The 26048-nt window shown below is 49.4% G+C and overlaps 2 protein-coding genes across 2 annotated transcripts; one reads left to right on the top strand and one right to left on the bottom strand.

The window, feature by feature from the left end:
• Window positions 1–5463: 5463 nt before the first annotated feature.
• Window positions 5464–13213, top strand: LOC146340972 (uncharacterized). The gene is made up of 3 exons (XM_084804549.1): window positions 5464–5642; window positions 8573–8967; window positions 10170–13213. Exons 2-3 carry the CDS (start codon window positions 8577–8579, stop codon window positions 10427–10429), a joined length of 651 nt encoding a protein of 216 aa, XP_084660675.1. The 5' UTR covers window positions 5464–5642; window positions 8573–8576; the 3' UTR covers window positions 10430–13213.
• A 493-nt stretch (window positions 13214–13706) lies between these two features.
• Window positions 13707–25664, bottom strand: LOC146340971 (uncharacterized). Its single transcript, XM_084807295.1, has 3 exons — window positions 25619–25664; window positions 13959–14195; window positions 13707–13860 (listed from the first exon to the last, which is right to left on the bottom strand). Exons 1-3 carry the CDS (start codon window positions 25662–25664, stop codon window positions 13796–13798), a joined length of 348 nt encoding a protein of 115 aa, XP_084663421.1. The 3' UTR covers window positions 13707–13795.
• Between the last annotated feature and the right edge of the window lie 384 nt (window positions 25665–26048).

Raw genomic sequence — 26048 nt, 5'->3', positions numbered from 1 at the left:
ACCCTTCCTGACTCTGCTCTTATGCAATATGTTGTTGAAACATAAAGAGAAAATATGAAAAGGGAGGCTGCACGCTTATATGGACAGTAAGCTAGGGAACTGAAATTTCTGTCTCCTTCTTTGTGGCCTGCACTGTCTGTACAAAAAGAACATCTATGCCATGTGTGAGATACTTTTGCTCATTCCAGATGCAGATCACTGTGACCCATGCCCGGAAGATCAACATCCAAACAGCAACCAAGACCACTGTTTCCCCAAGAAGACTCACTTCCTTTCCTATCAGGAGACACTGGGGTTCATTTTAGCTTCTCTGGCTCTTTTCCTATCTCTGATTACATCTGTAGTGTTGGCCACCTTCATTCTACACCGTGACACGCCCATCGTCAAAGCCAACAACCGAGACCTCACCTATGTCCTCCTTCTTTCTCTCCTGCTCTGTTTCTTCAGCTGCTTTCTGTTCATCGGTCGCCCCACGAAGGTCACATGTCTTCTACGTCAAACTGCTTTTGGCATCATTTTTTCCATTGCCATTTCTTCTGTGCTTGCAAAAACTGTCACAGTGGTTCTGGCCTTCATGGCCACCAAGCCAGGAAACATGGCCAGAAAACTCTTGGGAAGACAACTACCAAACTCCATTGTCCTGGCCTGTCCCCTCATCCAAGCTATTATCTGTGCTTTCTGGCTGGTGACCTCTCCCCCATTCCCAGTCTTGGACTTCCATTCCCTGGCTGGAGAAATCATCGTCGAATGTAATGAAGGCTCAGTAATTATGTTTTACTCTGTCCTGGGTTACATGGGTTTTTTGGCTGTCGTCAGCTTCATGGTGGCTTTCCTAGCCAGAAAACTGCCTGACACCTTCAACGAAGCCAAGTTCATCACCTTCAGCATGCTGGTGTTTTGCAGTGTTTGGGTGTCCTTTGTGCCCACCTACCTGAGCACCAAGGGGAAGTCCATGGTGGCTGTGGAGGTCTTCTCCATCTTGGCCTCTGGGGCTGGTCTCCTGGCTTTCATCTTCCTCCCCAAATGCTACATTATAGTGCTGAGGCCCAGTCTCAACTGTAAAGATCATGTAATCAGGAGAAGGACTTAGGGTGTCTATCACTTTGAAACATGCCCTGCTACTCTAGTTTCCTCTCAAGTACATGTGTAAGAAGTAGGGATGTACAAAAGTCACTTACCTTTTCGCAGCTTGGCTTCGCGGTGGTGGGGAGGCACTTCGCTTCTCCCCTCGAAGCTCAGGCAAGGGGGGGAGGCATCCCGCCTCACACGGACGAAATTCAGGCCGGGGAGAAGCCCCGTCTCCCTGGCCGCGAAACAAAAAGTAAAAAAAAAAAGAAGACCCCGTGATAGGCTACGTGACGATTTACGTAGCCTATCACGGCTAGATTTCCAAAGTCAGCTGTGATAGGCTACGTAAATCGTCACGTAGCCTATCATGGGTGACTTTGGAAAAAAAAAAAGCACGTATGCAAATGGCGGCACCCATGGGGCGCCGCCATTTGCGTTCCTTATTTTGGCACGTCTAGTCTACGTAAAGATTTACGTAGACTACAGCGAAAATAAGGGCAACACAAATAGTTTGCCCTTATTTTTGCCGTAGTCTATGTAAATCTTTACGTAGACTAGATGTGCCAAAATAAGGAACACAAATGGCGGCGCCCCATGGGCGCTCCATTTGCGTACACGCTTTTTTTCCCCCAAAGTCTCCCTTGCTAGGCTATGTGATGATTTACGTAGCCTATCATGGCTGACTTTGGAAATCTAGCCGTGATAGGCTACGTAAATCGTTACGTAGCCTATTACGGGTGTTTGTGTTTTTTTTACTTTTTTTTTTTGCAATGGTGGCGGCGGCCGCCAGTTGGGAGACTGGCCGCCGCCCCCGCCCGTGACGAACTGCCGCCGAACTGCTGCCAGGACCCGCCGCTGAGAAGGACATCCGCCGAAGGTAAGTCCCGTCCCGAGGGGGGCGGGGGGCCGGCGGAGAATTTCCCAACCAACTTTGGGGGGCCGAATGCGTCGGCCCTCGGCCTCCCAGAGATTCAGGGAGAAATTCTCTGCCATCCCTAGTAAGAAGGCCAATAACATTGTTGAAAGTGCTGAGTTATTCCTTAAGCTACGGGATCCTTTCCTCACTGGGCTTTTGCTCTTTCTCACTCTACTCGAAGTGGTTGTCTGTATGGCATTATATTGCTCCTAGACATCTTTCAAACACATAATTTTTTAAAAAAAATTACGCCATCATGCTGTCAGGAATTAGTGTTACATATCATGCATTGTAGGTACAACAGAGACTTGCAGTACTCCGCCGCCATTTGCGTACACTGTTTTTTTTTTTTCCTGCTGTGATAGGATAAGTAAATTATTATGTACCCTATAACGGCAGCCTGGTGGGACGCAAATGGATTCCAGGGTGGAAGGACCAGATTGCCTCACCCCCCATCGAGGATTCTGGGGGGAGGGATGGAGCACCTCCCCCCCACTGAGAATCACATCCACAAAATGTAGGTGATTTTTGTACATCCCTAGTTTCTTCACCTCACTTGACTCACAAATTATGGAGTTTGTATTGGAAAAGTTACACTTGGGGTTTACTTAGAGGTCCCCCACCCTGCTTACAGGTTGGATCCAGTACTGCTGCTTGGATGATCCCTCAACCATTTTGAAAAGAAACGTGCTCTTGTGTTTCCTCACAACAGCACTGAGAAGAGAAGAGAACGAACTGCATATGAATGAATGGATGACATTACTGACTAAGTCTTCTGACATTGTCATAGTATCAACACATCACTGCATGCGATTTTTATTTTTGCAAAGAGAGAAAAAAATGCAGAGAATGTGACTAACGAAGCCCGACTCGGGCTCAACGAGAGGGGATTAAAATCTTTACATTGGATATTGGACTCTCAATTTTTATTGTTGTGGGAAAGGAATCTCCTAGTGGTGTTTGAGGCGGGCTGGGAAAAATAATTTTATTCTGAGCTTTTAGATACTGACTTTTAGTTTTTCTTTTGTTTTCAATTTTTACTCATTATTGATATTGATAATTGTCTTGACATTCTAGAAACATCGTTTTCCAGCTAGTTGTATCATTTTACAATTCTAGCTTGACAGATAACTTGTCTTATCTTTAAATGAGAAATGCTAAATGAATCAGTCATCCTGGAGATCATGATCTCTTGCCCACCTCCAAACAGAGTAAGATTGTGAGTTCTTTTTCACCACTGGAGAATAAGCTTTGAACGGTAGTTGTTTGTCAATTTCTGCCTTCTGCTAGGCACTCTCCATGTCTCCAAGCCATTCCGTTGACATTCAAGACCAGGAGACCTTTCAGTCCTCCAAGGAGCTAGTTAATTTGAAGCTGTCAACTGGTTATGCTCCAAAACACCCCTCAGCCCTCTGCTTAGTTGCTACCAAAGCAAAGCCCTGAAGACTGGCAGGTCTTTAGGTATTTAAATTTAAATGAATCTTTTTCTCCTGAAACACCGACGTAGCACAGCATTAATGAAGGCTGAAGTGGATTTAGTCACTCAGGATTGGGTAGAACCCCTTGTCAGTAGCTCCTAATACTAGGCAGCTACAGGCAGCAATTAACATACTGCCCCCCAAAGAGAATATATATTTAAAAAGGAAGATCCATTGTATGGGTTCAAATGGGGCACTTGCCTCCTCTACTGATAGAGGAGGCAAGGTCTCCAAACTGAGAATCAGGGTCTCCAAACTGCCACCAAAGGAGGCTTTCAGTACGCAATTGCCAGGCCTCATTCACAGGGTCTGAGAAGGGTTTTTGACATCACCAGCTTCCACTTGTCACTCTCTTGTGTTTCCCAGCACTGTGTATGTCTTGTTTTTCCCTCCACAAACACCCATTCTGGAGGAAAGAACCAAGTAGCTGCACAAGGCCTTTGGACGGATAGTGACAGGAGCCGTCCATCTGAAGAGCACACCCTATCCTGCCAGCGGGTGAAACCACTTCCTCTAATATCTGGATGGTGGACCAATTAGGGGCAGGTGGAGAACAGTGTGTCTGTGACAAGCCCTCCGCTGATCCGGATGCACAGTGCCCCCCCAGAGCATCTTGCGTGTCTCGAGGCCTTTCCATAAAGAATGGAACTTATGAGGAAACTTACGACATTTGGGACTGTGTAGCTTTGAAAGAAAGGGGAGTAAGGGGAGACATGATAGAGGTGTACAAAATGACCCATGGTCTAGAGCATGTGGATAGCGAGATATTTCTCTCCCGCTCTCAAAACACTAAAACCCGGGGTCATCCTGTGAAGATGATTGGTGGGAGATTCGGGATAGATAGAAGGAAGGCCTTCTTCAGACAGCACATAGTTCAGCTATGGAATTCGCTACCACAGGATGTAGTGATGGCCGCCATGTTGGATGGCTTTAAAAGGGGGTTAGAGAAATTCCTGGAGGGAAGGCTATCAATGGCTACCAGTCTGGAGGGCTATGTGCTACCTCTGGAACGAGAGGCAGTGAGCCTATGTACACCAGTGGCTGGGTACATGGGCAGGAGGGTGCTGTTGCACTCCTGTCCTGTTTGTGTGTTCCTGGTCAACAGCTGGATGGCCGCTATGTGAACAGAATGCTGGACTAGATGAACCCTTGGTCTGATCCAACATGGCTCTTCTTTTGTTCTTATGGTCTTATTTCACTTCTTTGTCCTCCAAAATGTGAACAGGAGTTTAATCCCTTTTCTTGAATAGACTGACTGATTTCAAACACCTTGGGTTTTTGAGATGGAAGTTGTTGTTGTTCAGTTGTTAAGACATTTCCGACTTTTCGTGACCCCATGGACCATAGCATGCCAGGCCTTCCTGACCTCCAGTCTCTCCCCGAGTGTCCTCAAGTTCATATTCATTGCATCGGTGGTGCTGTCTAGCCATCTCATCCTCTGCTGTCCTCTTCTCCTTTTGCCTTCAATCTTTCCCAGTATCAGGGTCTTTTCCAGGGAGGTTTCTCTTAGCTAGGGATGTCAGAGAAATCCGCTCGAAAGTCAAATGGGCCTGAACTCAAACACATTCGGCCCCCCGAACCCTCCCCCGAGACGGGGCGCCCCCGTCTACCCAAACCGGAGCTCATGTGGTACTTTTTTTTTTTCTTCGCCGAAGATATTATGAAGTTATTTACGAAGGAAACTTTGCAAATTTGGACGAAAGATGGCGAAAGAGATTTTACGAAACTATTTAATAAATATGCAGTTTCCTGCTACGACGCGGCTTTCTTTTGCTGGGAGGGACGGGGTCACAAAGTGCACGTAGCCTGCCTGAGGCTGAGTCACGACCTGCACGTAGCCTCATCTTTTGTTTTATTGTCTGTGTGAGGTCAGGTTCACGTCAGGTGAGGTCAGGTGAGCAAGATCCCTCCAGGCCACCCCCCCCCACCAGGAAGATAAGGTCATTGAGGGGAGGGAACTCATCCTCGACCATTTATCGCACGGATTCCTGCCTTCAGTTCACATAGGACAGCGGTCGTGTATGTCCAGCAGCCTCACTTGCTCCAGGCCAGACTCCAGAGTCCAGACTAGAACAGAGGCACCGCTGCTGCAGAGTGTCTGTCCCAGCTGCTGCAAGGAGTGTGTTTCTCTGCATCCCCCCGCTCTACGGCACTGCAATTCAACCTTTATTACAGTGAAGGTATGTTTACTTTACCTGAATGTGCCCCTATGCTTAGTGATTTTGGGGTGAGATGGAGGAGCAGGGGGAACTGGGGGGGAAGGCATCCTGCAAGGATTCCATCCCCCATCCTCCTGGGCTTCCCAGGATTCACCCATGTGCCTGCCTATGTATTTCTTTCTGGGGTGGGGGGAGGGGGGGAATTGGCCTGGCCTGGGTGGGGGGGAAGCCATGCTCCAGCCAGCAGCCATTGCTAGTCTGCAAGGCAATGATTCCATCCCCCATCCTCCTGGGCATTCCAGGATTAACCCATGTGCCTGCATATGTATTTCTTTCTGGGGTGGGGGGAGGGGGGGAACTGGCCTGGCCTGGGTGGGGGGGAAGCCATGCTCCAGGCAGCAGCCATTGCTAGTCTGCAAGGCAAGGATTCCATCCCCCACCCTCCTGGGCTTTCCAGGATTAACACATGTGCCTGCCTATGTATTTCTTTCTGGGGTGGGGGGAGGGCTGGAACTGGCCTGGCCTGGGTGGGGGGGAAGCCATGCTCCAGCCAGCAGCCATTGCTAGTCTGCAAGGCAATGATTCCATCCCCCATCCTCCTGGGCTTTCCAGGATTAACACATGTGCCTGCCTATGTATTTCTTTCTGGGGCGGGGGGAGGGCTGGAACTGGCCTGGCCTGGGTGGGGGGGAAGCCATGCTCCAGCCAGCAGCCATTGCTAGTCTGCCAGGCAAGGATTCCATCCCCCATCCTCCTGGGCTTTCCAGGATTAACACATGTGCCTGCCTATGTATTTCTTTCTGGGGTGGGGGGAGGGGGGGAACTGGCCTGGCCTGGGTGGGGGGGAAGCCATGCTCCAGGCAGCAGCCATTGCTAGTCTGCAAGGCAAGGATTCCATCCCCCATCCTCCTGGGCTTTCCAGGATTAACCCATGTGCCTGCCTATGTATTTCTTTCTGGGGTGGGGGGAGGGCTGGAACTGGCCTCCAGCCAGCAGCCATTGCTAGTCTGCAAGGCAAGGATTCCATCCCCCATCCTCCTGGGCTTTCCAGGATTAACCCATGTGCCTGCCTATGTATTTCTTTCTGGGGTGGGGGGAGGGCTGGAACTGGCCTGGCCTGGGTGGGGGGGAAGCCATGCTCCAGCCAGCAGCCATTGCTAGTCTGCCAGGCAAGGATTCCATCCCCCATCCTCCTGGGCATTCCAGGATTAACACATGTGCCTGCATATGTATTTCTTTCTGGGGTGGGGGGAGGGCTGGAACTGGCCTGGCCTGGGTGGGGGGGAAGCCATGCTCCAGCCAGCAGCCATTGCTAGTCTGCCAGGCAAGGATTCCATCCCCCATCCTCCTGGGCTTTCCAGGATTAACACATGTGCCTGCCTATGTATTTCTTTCTGGGGTGGGGGGAGGGGGGGAACTGGCCTGGCCTGGGTGGGGGGGAAGCCATGCTCCAGGCAGCAGCCATTGCTAGTCTGCAAGGCAAGGATTCCATCCCCCATCCTCCTGGGCTTTCCAGGATTAACCCATGTGCCTGCCTATGTATTTCTTTCTGGGGTGGGGGGAGGGCTGGAACTGGCCTGGCCTGGGTGGGGGGGAAGCCATGCTCCAGCCAGCAGCCATTGCTAGTCTGCAAGGCAAGGATTCCATCCCCCATCCTCCTGGGCTTTCCAGGATTAACCCATGTGCCTGCCTATGTATTTCTTTCTGGGGTGGGGGGAGGGCTGGAACTGGCCTGGCCTGGGTGGGGGGGAAGCCATGCTCCAGCCAGCAGCCATTGCTAGTCTGCAAGGCAAGGATTCCATCCCCCATCCTCCTGGGCTTTCCAGGATTAACCCATGTGCCTGCATATGTATTTCTTTCTGGGGTGGGGGGAGGGGGGGAACTGGCCTGGCCTGGGTGGGGGGGAAGCCATGCTCCAGGCAGCAGCCATTGCTAGTCTGCAAGGCAAGGATTCCATCCCCCACCCTCCTGGGCTTTCCAGGATTAACACATGTGCCTGCCTATGTATTTCTTTCTGGGGTGGGGGGAGGGCTGGAACTGGCCTGGCCTGGGTGGGGGGGAAGCCATGCTCCAGCCAGCAGCCATTGCTAGTCTGCAAGGCAAGGATTCCATCCCCCATCCTCCTGGGCATTCCAGGATTAACACATGTGCCTGCCTATGTATTTCTTTCTGGGGTGGGGGGAGGGCTGGAACTGGCCTGGCCTGGGTGGGGGGGAAGCCATGCTCCAGCCAGCAGCCATTGCTAGTCTGCAAGGCAAGGATTCCATCCCCCATCCTCCTGGGCTTTCCAGGATTAACCCATGTGCCTGCATATGTATTTCTTTCTGGGGTGGGGGGGGGGAACTGGCCTGGCCTGGGTGGGGGGGAAGCCATGCTCCAGGCAGCAGCCATTGCTAGTCTGCAAGGCAAGGATTCCATCCCCCACCCTCCTGGGCTTTCCAGGATTAACACATGTGCCTGCCTATGTATTTCTCTCTGGGAGGGGGGAGGGGGGGAACTGAACTGGCCTGGGTGGGGGGGAAACCATGCTTCAGGCAGCAGCCATTGCTAGTCTGCAAGGCAAGGATTCCATCCCCTATCCTCCTGGGCTTTCCAGGATTAACCCATGTGCCTGCCTATGTATTTCTGAGTGGGTTGGGGCAGGGGGAGGGGGGGAATGTGGTGGGGGAGAATGCATGAGCGGCCATTGTTAGTCTCCTTGGCCCGGGAAGGACTCCATCCTCCAGCATGCTGTGTGTACTGTAGGCCTGTGTTTTTCAGGCCACATGGATGGACCACATCCTCCATCCTGGGCATTTCAGCCTAATCTGCTGTACAATATGCCCCTATTTAGTTAGCATTGAATGGCTGGATTGGTGGGTAACTACTTCTCCACTGCACTATATCTGCGATTGTAGGCTGTTCACATGATTTCAGCTTTGTCACATGCATTTATGTCTCCTTCTGCCCAGAGACATGAACATGGAGAAAAGAGGAACCCGTGGTCAATCCAGCACTCAAAAGAGGCGTGCACGCCCGGCGAGAACATACACCACTGAGGTTGCATTTCAGAGGTATTTTAAGAATGAGATGGAAGTGGAGGAAGCCCAAGGTGTGACCAGCAGCGACAGCGGCCCCAGCCCCAGTCCACCCCGCACCCGTAAGCAGCGCACACCACCAATTTCCGCTACAGAAAGTGGCACAGGCACAGCCGGCCACAACTCCAGAGGAAGAGGAAGAAAGTTCGTGGATGGTGAGTGGAAGGGCAGTGTCTCCAAACCCAAAGCGGATGAAAATGTTCCCAAGGAGACTCTACAGCGGCGGGATGAAAGTCAAGATATCTACCTCATTCCAAAGGATGAATCTGGTAAGACTCTGTCATCACAGGTGCTTGTAAATATCTGGATACAAATAAATATCTTTGAATATTTGAATAGTCCCTACATTAGCCTTCTGCAACCTGCAGCCTTCCAGATGTTTTGGGCTACAACTCCCAGCATTATTGACCACTGGTCATGCCGGCTGGTTCTGATGGGAGTTGAAGTCCAAAACCTTTGGAGGGGAGCATTTGGGGGAAGGGATCTTCTTCTTCAACACTCCAAAACATACACGACTGTTTTACATTCATTCATATTCATTGCTGTGAACATATTTCATATTATTTAAATGTTACATGGTACTCCAGTACTAAAGAAAACCCCAACTCTTTAAAAGAACTGCAATACTTTCTCAAACGATACACCGTTTCGGTGGGGAAACACTTCAGTGTTTTGTGCTTGCTTTGTTTCCAAAGCCATTCATCATGGTTTGCTGTCTTGTTTGGCCTTGATCTCTTTTAACTAGAGCTGCAATGTGAATGGATTAAGCAATTACATTTCTGAGGACGGTTTTTAAAAGAAGGCCTGACTAATCAGGCACTGCTCCCGGGGGACCACAAATGCACCCCTGAAAAAGGCGATGAGATTTGCCAAGTATGTGCTCAGGACCAGCCCTATCATTAGGTAGCAGCGAGGTGTTGGGGCACAGAACTGGGGGTCCTCCTCAGACTGCCTTGTACCTCCTCAGCCAGCTTGTTGTCCTCTGGTGTGGTGGAAGAGGCTCTCCCATTGTCACTGTTCAAGTAAGATTCAGCTATCGCTCTATGTAGGATGGAGGGCTGCCATTTTACCCTTTGCCTCAGGAGCAAAATGCTTCGGGCCAGCCATGAAGGTGATGAGTCCCACACAATGGTATAATAGAGCTGATGAAAGGAGTGGACCTTGCAAGGGAGCCAGATATCTCCTCCCCCATGCTTTTCAGACTCTCACCAGTGAGGACACGTTTAGATAACTCTCGTGGAGTTTCCAAGTCTGTACAGTACATTTTTTTTGCACCTAATGTGTTTTCGCAGTGCTAGCTAGTGCAGGAGTAGCTTACAACTGCACCTTGTGTCATGTTGATTGATCGCAATTCCAAGCTATGTTTCATAGACTTCTACAACTACACAGTTTTATTCTCTTGGCTATTACTCATGTGTAAAAGTCGCATTTCTCATGAAACTCTGCTTCTATCTATTTTGAATCTTTACAGAGACGCCCACAACCGTCCTCCCTGCATCAGACAGCGGAAGTGGGACAGGTGAACCAGGTCCACAGCTGCCTGCTGATGATCACCTCGTGGGCGGCGGCTCATGTGATTTTGAAAAAAAGGCTGGAGGACTTAGCGTCATCAGTGATCCGGACAGCGAAGATGATGAGGAGCTCTTCTATATCAATGATGCCCCTGCTGAGACTAGGTCTGACTCTGTTCTCCACTTCCAGCCTTCTGGGTTCTGTGGGAGCAATCCCTAACCTCAGGAACAAATGTCCCCTGCTAAGCACTGGTCAGCACCATCAAGAACACCAACAACAACACCATCCACAGATGAGCGGAAACGTGCAGCTCCAGATGCCACCTCATCTGGAACCGATACCCCCATTCCCCAAAGAAGAAATGGTGGCGGCAGGGTGAGCTCCTATGTGTGGCGCTTCTCCAAATATGCAGAGAACAACCGCTATGTCATGATTTGCGATATTTGTAGAAGCCATGTGCGGCTAGGAAAAGAAGGGGGCTGTGCACGAGTGGGCACGTCTGCCATGAGGGGACACATGGAGGTGCATCATCCGCTTCTTGTGCCCAAAGATAGCAACGGGAAGCCACAACCATCCAAAAAGAACAGTACCGCCTTTGCCTCATCTTCCAAGGACCTCACGCAAAGTGGTCTGGGTGAGAAGGGCACAGAAGGCAGCTTCGCTAAGAGGCAGGCGTCAATGGAGAAATGCCTCACGCTGACACAGAAATTCCCCTCTGACAGCATCCAGGCACGAAGGTTGATCCAGGACCTGACAGTGGTCATTGCAAAATGTGTGCTTCCCTTCTCCCTGGTGGAAGATGAAGACTTTGTGTGCTTCATTAAGAGAATGTGCCCTCGGTGGGATGTCCCCTCTCTTCACTACATTAGTGGCGTAGCCATTCCAGCCCTGGCTTCTGCAATCAGACGGGTGCTCCAACAGGATTTGAAATGTGCAGTTGGAGGAAGTGTACATTTAACGAGTGACACATGGACAAGTAACCAAACAAAGTCTTATCTGTGTGTCACCGCGCAATGGGTATCCATCAGTGCAAGCAGCCAACTGACTCGTAGAACAGCGACATTGGCCCTCACAATGCTCTCAGTGACACACACAGCGGAAAACGTCAGCAGCAGCATCAGTCGTGTTGTTCAGTCCTGGTTGGCCCCCTTAAATCTAACAGTGGGCTGTGTAGCAACAGACAATGCCTCCAACTACCTAAAAGCAGCCCACATCGCACAGCTAAACCACGTTCAGTGTGTTGCGCACTGTTTGAACCTTGTGGTGCGTTCTGGATTGAGCAATGCATCCCCTAAAATAGGCAAGCTACTTAAGGTGGCCCAATCCATTTGCACCCACTTCAGGCAGTCCTGCTCAGCAATGGAGGCAATCGGCACCATCCAACGTAGCCGTGGCCTTCCAGAACACAAATTCATTTTGGATGTGTGCACATGCTGGAACAGCCCATTGCATATGCTTCAGAGACTCAAAGCTATAAACGACTACATCACTGAGAAACAACACCACTCCAAATTTTTTGTCACACCACATCAGTGGCTCTGGATGCAAGTCCTGGTGGACATTTTAAACATTTTCGATGAATGCACAACAGTACTGAGTGCAGACTATGCCACACTGTGCCAAGTACTACCTGTGCTGAAGATCATAGAGGGGGTGCTGAGAAAACGCCATGCTGAGCTTTGCGAGTGCACCAGTGGTGTAGGCAGTCAGGTCCCCAATCCTGCAGTTAGGCTTGCTGAATTCCTTCTGCAGGAGCTGGGCACCAACAAACACATCACTTCAATGAGGGGGGACATGAAATATGTTGCTGCTGCATTCCTTGAACCACAGTTCCGGGATAGCACAACAAAGGCGGTGCTGCCAAACTAGAACCTTGACTTCCAAAGTGTAAAATCATATTTGACTGAGAAAGTCATGGAGTGCTGCCACAGCCAGAGAAATGTGCTGGATGAGAAGGAGCTGGGGAAGACTGAGGCTAGTAGGACTACTACCTCCCCTGAAGATAATATCTGCAGCAGTAGCACCATCACCAGCAGAAGGGGTGACGATGATGATGCCACAGCAGCTGCACCACCAACACAACAAGCAGAATCAGACACAGGGGCATCTTGTCGAAAATTCAACTTGTACTCCTCAATGGCAGTGGAGCTCGGTGTAAGTGGGAGCAGGCAGGGGGAATGTGCCAAAGCAGCCATGAAAGGATCAGCCTATGATGTGGCTATCCATGAACTGGAAGCTTATTCCAGAGAGAGTTTCTTGGGAACACAGAGCAGCCCAGAGAGTGATCCTCTCCTATACTGGGATACAAAACGTGGCGTTTGGCCAAATCTGACCAAAGTCGCCATTTGGCATATATCTTGCCCTCCCTCGAGTGTGGCCTCTGAAAGGCTTTTCTCCACCACTGGCAACATTGTCACCACCCGCCAAAGCAGACTCACACCACAACATGTCTCCACCCTCGCCTTCATACGCTCCAACAGGGGATGGATTCCCAAGGAGCACCTCCCCCCCCCACCAGCTGTCAGCAGAGTGGAGCAGTCAAGAAGTGACGAGGAGGACCCCTGGGATGATGATACTGCTGCTAATGTGAGCCAGAGTTCTGAGGGACAATGAGGCAGAATGATACAATTTGTGAGTGTGGTCACACTGAGGTGTCCCTCAGAACTTTGTCCAAACAAGTAGTCCCTGTCTGGCCTGGGCAGAGCCCAGAGCACTGGCGATATGTGGCGGAGCTTTATAATACCTCACATGCAGAGTCCAGTTGCGCTGCCCAACTGTGTGTGGTGGACTATGCAACAGCGTACATCCCTACTACACACACACACACAGAGTTCTCTATGCATCCCAGTGTACTTCGCTATCGACTGTATATGTGTATCTTTACCCCTCTGAATGTTAGTATGATTCTGATTCCCCAAATGTATGTATAGTTCTGTTTCTCTTGATGTTGATGTGTGCTTTTAATTCATTTAAAATTCTTTCATAAATCACGGAATTGCTTTCAAAGACCTTGTTGTGGTCTCTCCCTGGACTCCCCCAGCTTTTGGGTTTTCCTAAGCACCGAGAGCTCTATGTGAAAAGATCCGTCTGGTATGCGTCCAGTTTACATATATGTGATATGCACCTCCACGTAAAACAAAGCATACTTCATAGAATCGTAGATCCTATGCCACAGAATCATTGGGTTGGAAGGGGCCTACAAAGCCATCGAGTCCAACCCCCTGCTCAATGCAGGTATCCAAGTCAGAGCATCCCTGGCAGATGGCTGTCCAGCCTCGTCTTGAATGCATTCATTTCATTCATAACATCAGGGATGCTGACTGACCATCTCCCTATGAGGGAAGTTTACAGCAGCTGTGCTTGTTTGGCTGGGATTCTGGGAAGGCATTCTTGTTGTGGTTAACAGTAAGCAAACACAGAGATCATTGTGTACAATGATCTAGATTTAAAAAATTATATCTGTGGACTTGAACCAAGGAATTGTTACCTTATTTTTAGAAAGAACTTTATAGACAATCAGAACAGATCAAAACAAAACACAGAAACAATTGCAACGTTGGGCTGGGCACTGGCTGGCTGCAGGCCTCAGTTCGTAGTAGGAGGATGCCGTTCCCGCTCGATGGCCTCCACCCTTCTTCGAAGGTCGTCACCTGTGTGTAGAAAGAGAAGAATAAAGCACAATGGTAATATGCATCTTGCAGACAGAGTTGTTAGCTCAGGTCAGGTGCCATTCTGTAGTACTACTTACAGGTCCTCCTGAGCATCTGGACATCTCTTATCAGACGCATCAGGAGCACAAGAGGATGGACTTCACCTGTGGAAAAAGGGTGGCCTTCCTCCACAGATGCTGCTCCTCTTGCTGCTGGCTCTTCCTCCTCCTCCTCTTCCTCTTCCTCTTCCTCCTCTTCCTCTTCCTCCTCCTCCTCTGTCCTCTCCCTCTCCTCGGCCCTCAGTGCCTCCTCCGCCAGCAAGGCATGATGCGCAGCTGTGGGATGTCACAGGAACTGAATGAATGCATTTATATGTGTGGTGAGTGAACAAAACCACAGTCACTGATTGATCTGTCTATCACCATCCCCACTACCATAAGGACCACTGATTCTGTCCTCCCACCACAAGGTCTAATGATGAGGGGATAATTAGGGAGGCAGATTATACAGTACTGACAGTTTTGGTGTGATGGGGACTGTTGGACTTCTGTAAACATGCACAGGATTGCACTTCTAGTCACCCCATTTCTACATTTGCAATGTCATGATATTTATTTATTCTATTGATGCATTGCATAAATGCCACCTTTTTCCTAGCTCAAGGAACCCAAAGCGTCTCACATTATCCTCTTCCTCTCCATTTAACACTCACAACAACAACACTGAAGTAGGCTGGGGTTTTCTGACTGGGCCAAAGTCACCCAGCGAGCTTCCATGGCTGAGTGGACTATACCCAGATCTCCAAGCTCTCCGATGAACACTTGCTCATGAGTTGACTTGAGTGCCAATGTCTTGGTAGAAAGGTGGGGTGGGTGGGGTGCAAAAATTCAGCAATCACTACATGAAGAAGGAAGATGACACCGAGAGGCTGGCCCTGTTGCTGGCTGCTGGGCTGGTGCCAGTCCCCCTGTGTGCACTGCAGAGACCGGCAGCAGCAGCATTTCCCTGGAAATGGACAGCGTGTCAGTGTGTAATATGAGTTGTAGTAGCCAGGCCCGCATAATCCTATGCATGTGGTTGTACAGGAAAAAGCAAGGCAGTTCCCAGCATCCCTTCTTCAACCAGCCAAAGTGGCCGGAAGATGCTGGGACCTTTTTCTGTCCAAGTTCAGCAAGCATAGGATTGCAGGCTAAATGTCAGGATTTATTTGTTTCCGCATGAGACCACAAAGAGATCGCTTCATTTTCGGTACACATCCTTGTCTTCATATTTAGTTGAGCTTGATGATGGGATGGGATAACTAATAACTTACCAGGCATATGCCTCTGCGAAAATGGGGGCTGGCCTGCTTTGACCCACACTCTGTGGATGCGCCAGTAGTAGGCAGGGGGGTTGGACAGCAGTGCCCTCCTCTCTGCAGCAGCAATCCCCTCTCTGATGAAGGACTGCTTGAGTGCCTTCCATTTTGACCTCAATTGCCCAACTGTGCGATGGTGGCCCGCTTGCTCCATCCTCCTCTTTATCTGGGCCCAATAAAGTTCATTGTGGCAGGAGGAGCTGACAAACAGCACTGCCACCGCCTCGCTGCTATTTATGTTGATGAGGAGGGCCTTGGTCTCCTCATGGTCCCATCTCAAGCCACGCACTGGTGCAGCCATTTTAGAGCAGCCACACCACTACTGCACAAAAACACACACACACCAAGAAAGCCACGCACAACCACCACATAACTACACACACACAGACCAAACTGGACAAAACACCACAATGCACAACTACACACACACACACACACACAGACCAGACAAAACCACAACAATGAACAAACAACAGGAAATCCACTAAGCACCACCACTAACGCACCACCACACAACAGAACTCCACCCACAAATCCCCACGCAGACGAAAGCGCAAATGCAGACGACATTCAGGAAGTTAGCAGGAAGTTGACAACAGATTTTGCGGAAGAGGAGCTGCAGCCCCTTTTTTTTATTGTGAGGCGGTTAGGTTAACAAGACCAGTAAATGCGAGGATCATCAAGCACAAATACACAGAAATTAATAAAATCACAGTCCCTGTCCCTGTCCGAGAAAACAAGACAGTGGGGGAGCACACAGAAGGCGGGAAACATATTTTGGGCAGCAACGAAAAAAAATACGTAAATAATTACGAAAATAGTGGGAAAGTTCTGGCCAAGGCAATCCACAATGGCGAGAGTATGGTGGAAGCTACCGGGGGATTCCCCCCTACGGAGGAAATATGTAAGCAATCACAATGTAATATTTACCATTACGTTGTGATTGTAAATATTTACGTAGACTACAGAGAAAATAAGGGCAACACAAATAGCATTGCCCTTATTTTCGCCGTAGTCTACGTAAATATTTACGTAGACTACCCATGCCTAAACAAGGAACACAAATGGCGGCACCCATGGGCGCCGCCATTTGCGTATGCGCTTTTTTTTCCCCCCAAAGTCAGCAGTGATAGGCTACGCAACGATTTATATAGCCTATCACGGCTGACTGAAAATCTAGCAGTGATAGGCTACGTAAATCGTTACGTAGCCTATCACGTGTGTGTGTGTGTGTTTTTTTAACTTTACCTTTGTATTTCGCAGCTGGGGAGACGGGGCGCTTCTCCCCGGCCTGAATTTCGGCCGGGCGAGGCGGGGCGCCTCCCCCCCAGCCTTAATTTCGGCCGGGCGAGGCAGGGCACCTCCTCCCCGGCCGGAACCTCGGGGGGAGAACTGAAGCGCCTCCCCCCCACCGCAAAGCAAGCTGCGGGACCAGGTAAGGGACCTTTGTCCATCCCTACTCTGAGCATTAGGTGGCCAAAATATTTGAGCTTCAGCTTCAGTATCTGTCCTTCCAATGAGCACTCAGGGTTGATTTCCTTTAGGATTGACTGATTGGACCTCCTTGCAGTCCAGGGGACTCATAAGAGTCTTCTCCAGCACCACAGTTCGAAAGTATCGATTCTTTGGCGCTCAGCATTCCTTATAGTCAACCTCTCACAGCCATACGTTAGGGATGTACGAAAGTGACTTACCTTTCCACGGATTATGTTGATGGTGGGGGGGAGGCGTTCCATCCCTCCCCCTGGAATCCTGGCCGGGGGGGGAGGCGCTCCGTTCCTCCCCCCCAGAATCCTGGCTGGCCGGTTGTGCTCCGGAGCGATTCTGCGGAGCTGGCGGCCGGCTCTGCCAGCAGCCAGACATCCGGCCGCTGGCTAACAGGGATGCAAATGGTGGTGGCCGTAGCCGCCGCCGTTTGCGTCCCTGCGGTCAGCCGTGATAGGCTACGTAAATGTTTACATAGCCTATGACAGCTGATTTAAAAACAAAAACAAAAAAGTGTGTACGCAAATGGCGGAGGCCATGGCTGCTGCCATTTGCGTTCTTTATTTTGGCATGTCTTAGTCTACATAAACATTTACGTAGACTAAGATGGTGAAAATAAGGGGAACGCAAAAAGCATAGCATCTACGCTATTTGCGTTCCCCCTAGGGATGTCAGACAATTTTGCCACGAATCTCGGGGAGGCCGAATGCCAGCGCATTTGGCGCCCCGAAATCAGTGGTGAAATGGTCTGCCCCGCCGCCCCCCGCGGGTTGGGACTTACCTTGGAAATGCCGCCACCGCCATTTCCATTAAAAAAAAACAAAAACAAAAAAATTGATAGTCTACGTAAAGATTTACGTAGCCTATCACAGCTACATTTTTAAAAAATACCGTGATGGGCTACATAAATGTTTAAAAGAAAAAGAAAAATATGCACGTACGCAAATGGCGGTGCCCATAAACATTTACGTAGACTAAGACGGCGAAAATAAGGGGAACACAAATAGCGTAGAGTCTAAATGTTTACGTAGACTAAGACGTGTCAAAATAAGGAACGCAAATGGTGGCATCCATGGGCGCCGCTATTTGCGTATGTGCATTTTTTTTCTTTTAAATCAGCCGTGATAGGCTACGTAAACATTTACATAGCCTATCATGGCTGACTGCAGGGACGCAAACGGCAGCGGCTACGGCCGCCGCCATTTGCAGTCCCGGCCGGCCAGGATTCAGGGGGGGAGAGTCGGAGCACCTCCCCCCCTGGCCAGAATTTTGGGGGGAGGGACGGAGTGCCTCCCCCCCACTGTGAATCAATTTTGTTAAAAGGTAAGTGACTTTTGTACATCCGTAGTTCCCTTTATTTTCGCCGTCTTAGTCTACGTGAATGTTTATGTAGACTAAGACGTGCCAAAATAAAGAACGCAAATGGTGGCAGCCATGGCCACCACCATTTGCGTGAGCGCTTTTTAAAATTTTTTTTAAGTCAGCTGTGATAGGTAACGTAAAGATTTACGTAGCCTATCACGGTGTTTTCTTAAAAATCTAGCCGTGATAGGCTACGTAAATCTTTACGTAGCATATCACTTTTTTTTGTTTTTTTGTTTTTTTAACCTAGAAAAGGCGGCGGCAGCAGCCGGTCGGAAGACCAGCTGCCGCAGCCGCAGCCGCCGCCCCGCCGCCCCGCCGCCGGAGCTGCCGCATGAGCCTATGCTGCCAGGAAGATCCACCCAAGGTAAGTCTTGTCCCGGGGGTGGTGGGGGGTGGGGGGACGTTCTGCCACAGATTTCGGAGGGCTGAATGTGCTGACATTCAGCCTGCCTGAGATCCTTGGCGGAATGTTCGTACATCCCTACCATACGTTGCTACTGGGAAAACCATAGCTGTGATTATACAAATCTTTGTCGGCAAGGTGATGTCTCTGCTTCTTACTATGCTGTCTAGGTTTGCCATAGCTTTCCTCCCAAGGAGCAAACGACTTTTAATTTCATGGCTACAGTCACCGCCTGCAGTGATCTTGGAGCCCAAGAAAATAAAATCTGTCACTGCTTCCATTTCTTCCCCTTCTATAGGCCAGGAAGTGATGGGGCCAGATGCCATGACCTTAGTTTTTCTAATGTTGAGTTTCAGACCAGCTTTTGCACTCTCCTCTTTCACCCTCAACAAGAGGCTCTTTAGATCCTCTTCGCTTTCTGCCATAAGAGTGGTATCCTCTGCGTATCTGAGGTTGTTGATAATTCTCCCAGCAATCTTATTTCTGACCTGTGATTCATTCAAACCGGCATTTCTCATGATGTACTCTGCATATAAGTTAAATAAGCGGGGTGACAATATGCAGCCTTGTCGCACTCCTTTCCCAATTTTGAACCAAGCGGTTGATCCATGTTCGGCTCTTACTGTTGCTTCTTGACCCTCGTACAAGTTTCTCAGGAGACAGGTAAGGTGGTCTGTTACTCCATCTCTTTAAGAATTTGCCACAGTTTGTTGTGATCCACACAATCAAAGGCTTTAGCATAGTCAATGAAGCAGAAATAGACACTTTTCTGGAATTCTCTTGCTTTCTCCATGATCCAGCGAATGTTGGCAATTTGATCTCTAGTTCCTCTGCTTCTTCAAAACCCAACTTGTACTTCCAATAGTTCTCGGTTCGCATACTGCTGAAGCCTAGCTTGTAGGATTTTGAGCATAACCTTGCTGGCATGTGAAATGAGAGCAATTGTATGGTAGTTTGAACACTCTTTGGCATTGCACTTCTTTGGAACTGGAATGTAAACTGACCTTTTCCAGTCTTATGGCCACTGTTGAGTGTTCCAAATGTGTTGGCATATTAAGTGCAGCACTTGAACAGCATCATCTTTTAGGATTTTCAATAGCTCAGCTGGAATACTGTCATCTCCACTAGCTTTGTTTTTACTAATGCTTCCTAAGGCCCACTTGACTTCACTCTCTTGGATGTCCAGCTCAAGTTCAGTGACCGCAGTCTCATGTCTATCAGGGACATTAAGATCTTTCCTGTTAATAGGGATGGCAGAGAATTTCTCCCCGAAACTTCGGGGGGCCGAGCGCCAATGTGTTTGGCCCCCCGAACAAGTTTCAGGGAGAAATTCTCCGCACACACCCCCCCCGGGACGGGACTTACCTTTGCCGAATGTCCCTCCCGGTGGCGGGTCCGGCCGGTGGTTCGGCGGGTGTTCGTCCGGGGAGGGAGCAGCAGCCGGTCTTTTGACCACCTGCCGCCCCCTCCATTCCAATATAAGAAAAAAAACGCCCCCGTGATAGGCTACGTGACGATTAACGTAGCGTATCATGGCTAGATCTGCAAAGTCAGCCGTGATAGGCTACGTAAATCGTCACGTAGCCTATCACGGGTGACTTAAAAAAAAAAAAGTGCGTACGGATAATGGCGGCCCCCATAGGGAGCCGCCATTCCCTTTCCTTATTTGGTTGCTGTAGTCTACGTAAAGATTTACGTAGACTATGGCGAAAATAAGGGCAACGCTATTTGCGTTGCCCTTATTTTCGCTGTAGTCTACGTAAAGATTTACGTAGACTACAGCGACCAAATAAGGAACGCGAATGGCGGCTCCCTATGGGAGCCGCCATTTGTGTACGCGCTTTTTTTTTTTAAAGTCACCCGTGATAGGCTATGTGACAATTAACGTAGCCTATCACGGCTGACTTTGCAGATCTAGCTGTGATAGGCTACGTTAATCATCACGTAGCCTATCACGGGGGTGTTTTTTTTTTTTTTAACTTTGGAGTTCGCGGCCGGGCGAGACGAGGTGCCTCCTCCCTGGCCTGAATTTCGGCCGGGCGAGGCGGGAAGCCTCCCCCCCCCCGGCCTGAACTTTGTGGGGGGAGCAGCGAAGCACCTCCCCCCCGCCGCAAACAAGCTTCGAGGACAGGTAAGTGACTTTCATCCACCCCTATTCCTGTATTGTTCTTGTGTGTATTCTTTCCACCTCTTCTTAATCTCATCTGCCTCTGTTAGGTCCCTGCCTTCTTTGTCCTTTATCATGCCCATCTTTGCACAAAACGTTCCCTTGAGATCTCCAATTTTCTTGAAGAGATCTCTAGTCTTTCCCATTCTGTTGTTTTCCTCGGTTTCTTTGCACTGTTCATTTAAGAAGGCCTTCTTGTCTCTACTTGCTGTTCTCTGGAACTCTGCATTCAGTTGGATAGATTTTCCCCTTTCTCCCTTGCTTTTCGCTTCCCTTCTTTCGTGACCTACTTTTAAAGCCTGATCAGACAGCCACTTTGCTTTCTTGCCTTTCTTTTTCTTTGGGATGGATTGAGTTGCTGCCTCCTGAACAATGTTACGGACCTCTGTCCATAGTTCCTCAGGCACTCTGTCTATCATGTCATATCCCTTAAATCTATTCATCACTTCCACTGTATATTCATAAGGGATATGATTTAGGTCATACCTGAATGCTTTAGTGGTTTTCCCTACATTCTTCAATTTAAGCCGAAGTTTTGCAAGAAGCAGCTCATGATCTGAGCCACAGTCAGCTCCAGGTCTTGTTTTTACTGACTGTATGGAGCTTCTCCATCTTTGGCTGCAAAGGACATAATCAATCTGATTTCAATATTGACCATCTGGTGATGTCCATGTGTAGAGTCGCCTCTTGTGCTGTTGGAAAAGAGTGTTTGCTATGATCAGCATGTTCACCTGGCAAAACTGTATTAGCCTTTGTCCTGCTTCATTTTGTACACCAAGGCCATGCTTGCCTGTTATCCCGGTGATTTCTTGACTTCCTACTTTAGCATTCCAATCCCCTATTTTGAAAAGGACATCTTTTTTTGGTGTTAGTTCTAGAAGGTGTTGTAGGTGTTCATAGAACCGATCAACCTCAGCTTCTTCGGCCTCAGTGGCTGAGGCATAGACTTGAATTACTGTAATGTTGATTGCTTTGCCTTGGATTTGTACTGAGATCATTCTATCATTTTTAGGGATGGACGAAAGTCCCTTACCCGTTCTCGAAGCTTACTTCTCGGTGTGGGGGAGGCGCTTCGGTTCTCCCCTTGAAGTTCAAGAGAAAGGGGGGAGGTGCCCCACCTCGCCCAGCCGAAATTTAGGCCGGGGGGGGAGGCGCCCTTTCCCTCGCCGGCAAAATTCAGGCCGGGTAGGAGCGCCCCGTCTACCCGGCAGCGAAAAAAAAGTAAAACACACACACACCCCCGTGATAGGCTACGTAACAATTTATGTAGCCTATCACGGCTAGATTTCCAAAGTCAGCCGTGATAGGCTATGTAAATCATCACGTAGCCTATCACGGGTGACTTTGAAAAAAAGAAGAAGACGCGCATATGGAAATGGCGGCTCCCATGGGGACCGCCATTTGCGTTCCTTATTTTGACACGTCTAGTCTACGTAAAGATTTACATAGACTACGGCGAAAATAAGGGCAACGCAAATAACGTTCCCTTATTTTCCCCGTAGTCTACGTAAATGTTTACGTAGACTAGACGTGCCAAAATAAGGAACACAAATGGCGGCGCCCATGGGCCGCCGCCATTTGCATACGCGCGTTTTTGTTTTTGTTTTAAAGTCAGCCGTGATAGGCTACGTAAACATTTACGTAGCCTATCATGGTTTTTTAAAAACTTAGCCGTGATAGCCTATGTAAATCTTTACGTCGCCTATCACTTTTTTTTTTTTACTGGAAATGGCGGCAGCAGCAGCCGGTCGGAAGACCGGCCGCCGCTGCCTCACTGCCGCCGGAGCTGCTGCTGGAGCCGCCACCGCTGCCAGGAACATCCGCCCCAGGTAAGTCTTGTCCCGGGGTGGCGGGGGGGTGGCAGACCATTCTGCCACCGATTTCGGGGGGCCAAATGCGCTGACATACATCCTCCCTGAGATCCGTGGCGGAATTCTCTGACATCCCTAATGCTGGGAGAGCACCTGTCTTGCTCTCTCTCCTGCTTGAACACAGAGAAACTGAGGGAACAAACTCTTGTTTTGAAACTGCAAGCTTTGCTTGCGTTATATGCAAGATGATGTGTGAGCAAAGCTGTCTTATTTCTTAACTAAAAGAAGAGTATTGCTGCTATATGTTCTTTAGCCTTCATGTGACTGTGGCACTGGCAAACCTGCACTCTGCTTTGCCTCTCTCTGCTAAACTGCCTTTCTAATAAGAGGCAGCGGTACCACGTATTTCCCATCACCTTGTAATCCCCCCCGTCATACAATGGGAGACTCTGTTGAGTAGCTACTTTCAGTGCAGTTGTTGCCAAGTGGAAATCCTCTGCTGTTTGCCTTTCCCCTTTCAGATGGTGCCCGTCACGAGGTATGTAGGGATGGCAGAGAATTTCTCCCAGAAACTTTGGGGGGCCGAGCGCCAACGCATTCGGCCCCCCAAAATCGGCGGTGAAATTCTCCGCCCCCCTGCCCCTCCGGGACGGGACTTACCTTTGGCGAATGTCCCTCTCGGCGGCGGGTCCCGGCGGCAGTTTGGCGGCGGTTCGTCGTGGGCGGGGGCGGCGGCCAGTCTCCCGACTGGCTGCCACCGCCGCCATTGCAAAAAAAAAAATTAAAGTAAAACAACAACAACACACCCATGCATAGGCTACATAACAATTTACGTAGCCTATCACGGCTAGATTTCCAAAGTCAGCCGTGATAGGCTACGTAAATCGTCACGTAGCCTATCACGGGTGACTTTGGAAAAAAAAAAAGCGCAAATGCAAATGGTGGCTCCCATGGGGACCGCCATTTGTTTTCCTTATTTTGGCACGTCTAGTCTACGTAAAGATTTACGTAGACTACGGCGAAAATAAGGGCAACACAAATGGCGTGCCCTTATTTTCACCGTAGTCTACGTAAATCTTTACGTAGACTAGACGTGCCAAAATAAGGACCGCAAATGGCGGTCCCCATGGGAGACGCCATTTGCGTACGTGCTTTTTTTTCTTTCCCCAAAGTCACCCGTGATAGGCTACGTGACGATTTATGTAGCCTATCATGGCTGACTTTGGAAATCTAGCCGTGATAGGCTACGTAAATCGTCACGTAGCCTATCACGGGGTCTTTTTTTTTTTTTTTACTTTTTGTTTCGCGGCCGGGGAGATGGGGCGCTTCTCCCCGGCCTGAATTTTGGCCGGGCGAGGCGGGAAGCCTCCCCCCAGCCTGAATTTCGGCCGGGCAAGGCGGGAAGCCTCCCCCCCCTCACCTGAACTTTGGGGGGAGAACCGAAGCGCCTCCCCCGCACCGCGAAGCCAAGCTGCGAAAAGGTAAGTGACTTTCGTACATCCCTAGGTATGTGGAGCGGTGCCTTCCAGGGCACCGGAGAAGAGTTCCAGAGGGGAAGCCGGTTTGCTTCTACAGATGTGACCGTTGTCCAGAAGGGACGATTTCTAACTCCACAGGTACCTCCGACTTTGAGAGCCATATAAAAGTGCAGACCATACTCGAGTAAGAGTAGGGATGGCGGAGAAATCCACCATGGACTCCAGTGTGGCCGGATTCTTTAGAATCTGAAAAGTGCAGGGACGCAAATGGCGTCAGCTACACCAGACGCGATTTGCTTCCGCAGCCCTGCAGCAGAATCAAGTCCAGCTGCGGACAGGCCCAGTTGGCGGCTCTGCAGACTCGCCGCAGAGCGGAACCGGCCAGGGAGGATTCTGGGAGGAGGGATGGATAGCCTCCCCCCACCCCCGCAGACACCCCCAGTGGACTGGTGAGTATGTTTCAAACACCCCTAGGTAAGAGTGAAGTGGGGACAAGGGTAGATCCTAGACAAGGGGACGTGTGCCATTTCCCCTTGGAATATTGTATTTATAAATAGAATCTGGTATCACCCATCTTGAGAGTGATGGATAAAGCTTGCTCTAAGATGGTTTTGAGAGGGTTCTCTGTATGTGTGGTTCATCAGGTAACACAGCATTGCTTTCATACTGGTAACATATCTTTAAAGAACCACTAAACCACGGCATATGCCACAGCACCGGGGGAGGGGTGGGGGTGGCGGGTAGGATCGTTTGGGGAGAAAAAGTAGCATTTTGTACCTTTTCTGTTCCTGGTATTCTGATGGCCACAGCTTAAACAGAAAATTATGAAAGGTGTACAGTAAGGTAGAGAATGGCTATTTCCATCCCTGTCTTTGAGGGCTGAACAAGGATTCACATAATGAACATCGTGTCGTGATTGCGATATTTCAATCGTTGTTGCTCATTCCAGATGCAGCTCACTGTGCCCCATGCCCAGAAGATCAACACCCAAACAAGAACCAAGATCAGTGTATCTCCAAGAAGATACACTTCCTTTCCTTTCAAGAGACATTGGGGCAAATCTTAGCTTCTCTAGCTCTTTTCCTCTCCTTGATCACGTCTCTAGTACTGGCAACCTTCATTAAACATCGTAACACACCAGTCATCAAAGCCAACAACCGTGACCTCACTTATGTCCTCCTCATCTCCCTCCTGCTCTGCTTCCCCTGCTCCTTCCTGTTCATTGGCCAACCCACAAAGCTCACCTGTCTTCTGCGACAAAGTGTTTTCAGCATCATCTTCTCTGTTGCGATTTCTTCCATTTTGGCAAAAACTGTCACGGTAGTTCTGGCCTTCATGGCCAGCAAGCCAGGAAACATGGCCAGAAAACTCTTGGGGAGACAACTGACAAACTCCATTGTCCTGGCCTGCCCCCTCATCCAAGCTGTGATCTGCACTTTCTGGCTGATGACCTCTCCACCATTCCTAAACGTCAACTTCCATTCCCTGCCTGGAGAGCTGGTAGTGGAATGCAACAAAGGCTCCGTCACCATGTATTACACTGTCTTGGGTTACATGGGTTTCCTGTCTCTTGTTAGCTTCATGGTGGCTTTCCTAGCAAGGAAACTGCCCGACAGCTTCAATGAAGCCAAGTTTATCACCTTCAGCATGCTCATGTTTTGCAGCGTGTGGGTCTCCTCTGTGCCCACCTACCTGAGCACCAGGGGAAGTCCATGGTGACTGTGGATATCTTCTCCATCTTGGCCTCCGGGGCTGGTCTCTTCAGTTGCATTTTCCTTCCCAAACGTTACATTATTCTCCGGAGGCCCAGTCTCAATTGTAAAGATCACCTAATAAGGAGAGGAGCCTGTGATTACAATACATTGTTAAAATAAATCTCTGCTCATTCATTTGCCCATCAATCAATCACAATTCAGCTGGCTATTCATTCTTACAGGATTTATTGTGATTCCAATTTGATTTATTTTAAAATAAAACCTTCTATTTCACTTCTTATTACTGTATATTTTTATACTGACTGGGAGGAATGGTGTTTTCTTTGTTAGCTTAAAGTTCTGGAAGGCTTTAAAATTACTTATAGGGTTGGGGTTGGTCTAAATGACCTTAGGGGGTACCTTTGAGT

The sequence above is a fragment of the Heloderma suspectum genome, chromosome 6 (genome assembly GCF_057233095.1).
Source record: "Heloderma suspectum isolate Gila_16-S chromosome 6, 16-S_ref, whole genome shotgun sequence".
Taxonomy (NCBI): Eukaryota; Metazoa; Chordata; class Lepidosauria; order Squamata; family Helodermatidae; genus Heloderma; species Heloderma suspectum.
The sequence above is the reverse complement of the archived record's forward strand: the minus strand, read 5'-3'. Positions and strand labels throughout refer to the sequence as shown.